This window comes from Diachasma alloeum, unplaced genomic scaffold (assembly GCF_001412515.2).
Source record: "Diachasma alloeum isolate Michigan unplaced genomic scaffold, Dall2.0 Dall_scaffold_00785, whole genome shotgun sequence".
Lineage (NCBI taxonomy): Eukaryota > Metazoa > Arthropoda > Insecta > Hymenoptera > Braconidae > Diachasma > Diachasma alloeum.
In genome coordinates, this window is record NW_021680915.1 from 12,502 (window position 1) to 17,491 (window position 4,990).

General features: G+C 35.9%; 1 protein-coding gene across 1 annotated transcript in view; it reads left to right on the forward strand.

Moving 5' to 3' along the window:
- Positions 1–3,263, forward strand: part of LOC107044730 (transmembrane protein 145) — a 15,569-nt gene extending 12,306 nt beyond the window's left edge. The window contains exons 3-5 of the mRNA XM_015266741.1: positions 1,500–1,637; positions 1,720–1,975; positions 2,064–3,263. Of these exons, the coding sequence (XP_015122227.1) occupies positions 1,500–1,637; positions 1,720–1,975; positions 2,064–2,251 (582 nt within the window). The 3' untranslated portion in view covers positions 2,252–3,263. The remainder of the gene's footprint in view (positions 1–1,499; positions 1,638–1,719; positions 1,976–2,063) is intronic.
- The last annotated feature ends 1,727 nt before the right edge of the window (positions 3,264–4,990 follow it).

Genomic DNA, 4,990 nt, shown 5'->3' on the forward strand with positions numbered 1-4,990 from the left:
TGATGAAAAAATACTCAGTGCAACTCATTTTTTCACCCCCTAGCACCCTCTTGGTCCACTCTGAAAGACTTGATGATTTTTCTGGGGGTAGGAGGAGTTGCACTGAGTATTTTTCCATTAAAATTTGTTTGTGGTTTTTTTTATTATGAGTCGGAGAATTTTTTCCCCCCTGAAAAACGCGAAGATTTCATTTCTCCACCCCCTAGCACCCCCTTGGACCAATCTGAAAGACTTGATCATTTTCCTGGGGGTCGAGGGTGTTTCGTTTAATCTTTTTTTATAACAATGTGCTGGTGGTTCTGGCTATTTATGGTGCAGAAATTTTTTCTTCCCAAAAAATAGACAAAAATTGAGATTTTCATCTCCCTACCACCCCCTTGGCCTGAACAAAGGGGGTTGATCATATTGTGGAGAATGGGGAGGCTGTTTCAGATCATTTCGGAATTTAGAACTTAAATAGGAACAATTTTCAGTTTTCGTATTAAGGTATGGGGCCCCACAGATCCTTGCTACGGCCCTGAACTTTCGCTGCCAAGTCGGCTGCCAACTTCAGCGTCATTGTATGCATGTGTGTGGCAATTCGGATTTTGGGTGCACAATTTTTCGAAAATTCAACTTAAATACGGTGAAATCGGTAGATAGAAATCTGAAATTTTGGCCCCTGATAGCTATGAATAAACTCTATTTTGACGCGCTGGTTCAGCTCAATCAGCCTAGTAGTTCCTGAGATATAGCAAGTTGTTTAAATTTCGTTTTTCATCAATATTTCGGAAACTACTGTACCGATTTGACACTTTTTTTTTCAAAATACTCAGCTCGATGACCTCTATCCAGACCGATCAAAACTTATACGTCAATCATAGAAAGTTTCGGAAATATTGCTGTTTGTCTGTTTTTTCGCTGAAACTGTTGTTCGCACGATAACTTGAGAAAAAATTGGGTTAGCGAGTTGAAATTAGGTATGGTACTAACTCTTACAATAATAAAGGTTGTTATTTTAGATCGGCACAATCGGCCCTGCAGTTCCTGAGATATTTGCCCTTTTGTGTAAATATGTTTTGTCAAATATCTCAAGGATTCCTCCACGGATTTCAATTTTTCCTTTTTCAAAATACTCGTCTCGGTGGCCACTATATAGATCAATAAAAATATATATATACCCGTCCATACAAAGATTCAGAGATATTCCCGTTTTTCTGTTTTTTTTTACTATTTCCTCCTTGTACATATGATAACTTGATGAAAAGTGGTAATAGCAATTTGAAATTTGGTATGATCATAGCTCTCATGATATTCAAGATTTATATTTTGGATGGGCGCAATCGGCCGAGTGGTTCTGGAGATATGAAATTTTTTGTATAAATCCATTTTACCGGAAGGTAAACATTAGTAACGTTTGTCCGACTTGGAGAAAATTTTATGAGCTAATGTTTGAAGTTTTGCAAAAAGAAGACAATAAATTATGTCCAATTACGACAATACTGTTCTCATTGTTGCAGACAACGTTTATGTTACTTCTTCTCCTATTAGCTAAAGGCTGGGCTGTTACGAGGATTGAATTAACTTGGAAACCACTTGTCTTTCTTATATGGTTCTGCTATGGTGTTGTACATATTTTACTCTACGTATGGAATATGGTGAGTTCGTCAATATCTTTCTATGAATAAGAATTACCAGTGCATATTAATGATAGCGATGAAAATTATTGTAATTACTTAGACTGAGGTGGATATCGTCGAGGACATAGACGAGTACCAAACTTGGCCAGGGTGGTTCATTCTCCTATTTCGCAGTGTCATCATGATCTGGTTTTTGTTTGAGCTGCGTAACACAATGACCTATGAACATAACACCCAGAAATTAAATTTTTTACTTCACTTTGGTGCATCTGCACTAGTGTGGTTCATATATTTGCCCATTATTGCACTTATTGCATTGCAAATTAGTGCCCTGTGGAGGTTTAAACTTCTGCTTGGTAAGTTGGATTTTCTGAAAGTATTGATAAGCAATTCATCGCACTGAACCATTTAATAAACTAAATTAATTAAATGACTTACTTTCAGGAATTACTTATTCTGCTGATTGTTACGCTTATTGCGTAATGGCCCATTTACTTTGGCCAACACGAAGTGAACAGTATTTTTTATTAGCACAAGGTGCTGATAATGGTGATGAACTCGATGAGTTCAACGAGGCACCACACGTATTAAATAATTATGTGGAACCAGAACTCAATAAGATAATAGCTTAATTGGAGATTAATCAGAGAATAATTCAATAAGAGTGGAGATACCAATTTTACTATCCGTAGCTTTAACAATCATGCAGGAAGAACGTTGAAATTCAGAACTAGGGATGTAATGGACAAAGCTGACCGGTTAATTTACCGTCATTTTATATAAAAATTACACATTACTGACTGAAGGCCAATAACTGACCATTTGTGATCAGAGAAAAAGCGACTGAATTCCGTCTTACAAAAATTACAAGAAAAACTTTGACAGCCACTTTTACATCTAGATAGAACCTGTCGATTTTTTCCCCCTAATTAGTTCAGCATTCACGACATTCATCATGTTACCGTGTTACTTCGAGATTCGACCCCCAGAACTTTTCAAATTTTAGTAAGAGATAGCCTACTTTGGGCACCATATGTTTGAAAGAGTTCTCTAATTAGTTCTTAAAAGAGAAGATTTCCGAAATTATTTATTAAATGAAAAATTTTACACAACTATTTTACTATAATTGAATTTTATAGATTCTATGATAATAATAAATAAAAAAGCTCTCCAAAACTTTTCTGATTTTTTAGCAATCACATACTAAGGTAATATTCACTATATTTTCGATTTCCGTTTCGGTTTTATTCAAAATTTTATTCTAGTTTCTGAAAAAATTAATGAAAAAACAGAAAAAAAATTACCGAGCACAAAAATGACGATCAGGTTACATCTAGATAGACGTTTTTTCAGCATAAATAACAACGAGAAAAAGTTACTGACAATTGAGTAAGTTAACCGGTCACGAATGTCATGTTCCGTCATTTTGCATCCCTGTTCCTAATAATACATTTCGACACTAAGCCGTGAGGAACTTTTCTAGATTATATCATTACAGAACTCGCCTGCGGCTCGTCCTGTAACCTCATATTCGCCAGAAAAGTTCTCCACGGCCATGTGTCGAACCTTATTTTTTGTCATCACGTATGAAAAAATGCTATAGGATTTCCTATAGGAAATCCTATGGAGAATTCGAACATTTCCTATAGGATTTTTCTGATAGGATTTCCTATAGGATTCCCTGTAGAATTTTCTATCAGATTTATGACCCTAATCCTGACCCTTGTGACCGATTGGTTTCGAGTCTCAATTTTATGTTACTTTCTATAGAAAACTCTATAGTGAATTCTATAGGAAATCCTATAGGACATCCTATAGGATGTTTTCATACGTGATTGGGCCCGAAAACCGCGATTTAACCGAGCGAAGCGAGGTTAAAATCGCGGTTTATCGGGCCTGGTGACGAAATAGTTATTTTCATCACAAGGTCCACAAAGTATTTTCTGGCGAATATGATTATAGGCCTCGCCTTCGGCTCGGCCTACAAAGCCACGTTCGTCAGAAAATACTTTTGGACCATGTGATGAATGCAGTTTTTCGTCAGAAGGCCCGTAAACCGCGATCAAACCGAGCGAAGCGAGGTTAGAATCGCGGTTTACCGGGTCTTCTCACGAAATAGTACATTACATGCCTGAGCCTTAGAAAACAGATCACCAACGCAAAAATGGGGTTTTTCAGGTCCCTCGACACGAAAATTAATATACACACCTTGCCATGGAAAACATATCACCCTCTCCCACGTGCTTGCCATCCTCGGCTCGGAAGACAGTCTTGCACGTGGGGGACGGTGATCTGTTTTCCAAAACTCGGGCATGTAATGTACTATTTAGATTTGGATAAAAAAATTGAAATAGTTCATTTGTAGTATCCCTGTAAGAGGGCCTCTCATCTTTTTTTCTTGAATTACTTGCATTTCATGTGTAACCTCAATCGCTTTATCATTTAACTTGATTTAGTTTTCAAATACTTCCAAATGTGGAATCTTTTTCTGAATTACTGTCAAACCCTGATGAATCAAACCCGGAGTTAACTCTGGGTTAACTCTGAGTTCATGGAAATTTCCCAGAATTTCTCTCTTTCTTCGCTGGGTTTTTTCCATACACCCAGAGTTGACCCAGAGTTAACTCTGGGTTAGATCTATCAGGGAAATGAATGATTGACCTCTCGGCCATAAATTGGTTGGTATGTAAATTAAAAAAAAAAAATTCTAATTAATTATAGCTTTCAAAAGTTATAATTTTACCGAGCATAAGTTTATCCGTGAAAATCAGTATTTTCATTCGGATAAGATAGAACAAATTTTGAATAATCACGAAATAATAAGGGAAATGAGTGTGATGTAACATTGCCAAAACTTTTTAACTTGAAAGAAAGAATACTAATGAATACTCGACAGAGTTCGTACGGACTAAGACTGAAGTACCTCTGAATATTCATCAATTGTGCTGAATAATAAAAAAAAATATTCATAAATCTGTATAAATCGGTTCTTTCCCTTTTACATGGCTAATTCCTTGACAAAATACTTTTTGAGAACTTCAGAAATTACATCATTTACAAGATGGTATGCAAATTGCCTTATGCTTGTTATGGGTTGAATGTATAAAATGGTCTCACCTGGTGGGATTTTTGAATTGCTCATTTTCCTCGTCCGTCACTACGGAATATTCAAAATTTTCCATTAATCATTTTTAGTGATAAACTCATTTATTCGTGATATATATTTTAGGATAGTATCGTTAATTGATAGCCGTATGATAAAAGTCGAAGCTTACATGCCATTTTACAAATATCTTTGAAATGAAGAGGTTTAGAAGAATTCCTTTGACATTTTTTTGTAAACTCTTTAATTTTACATATACATATTTACA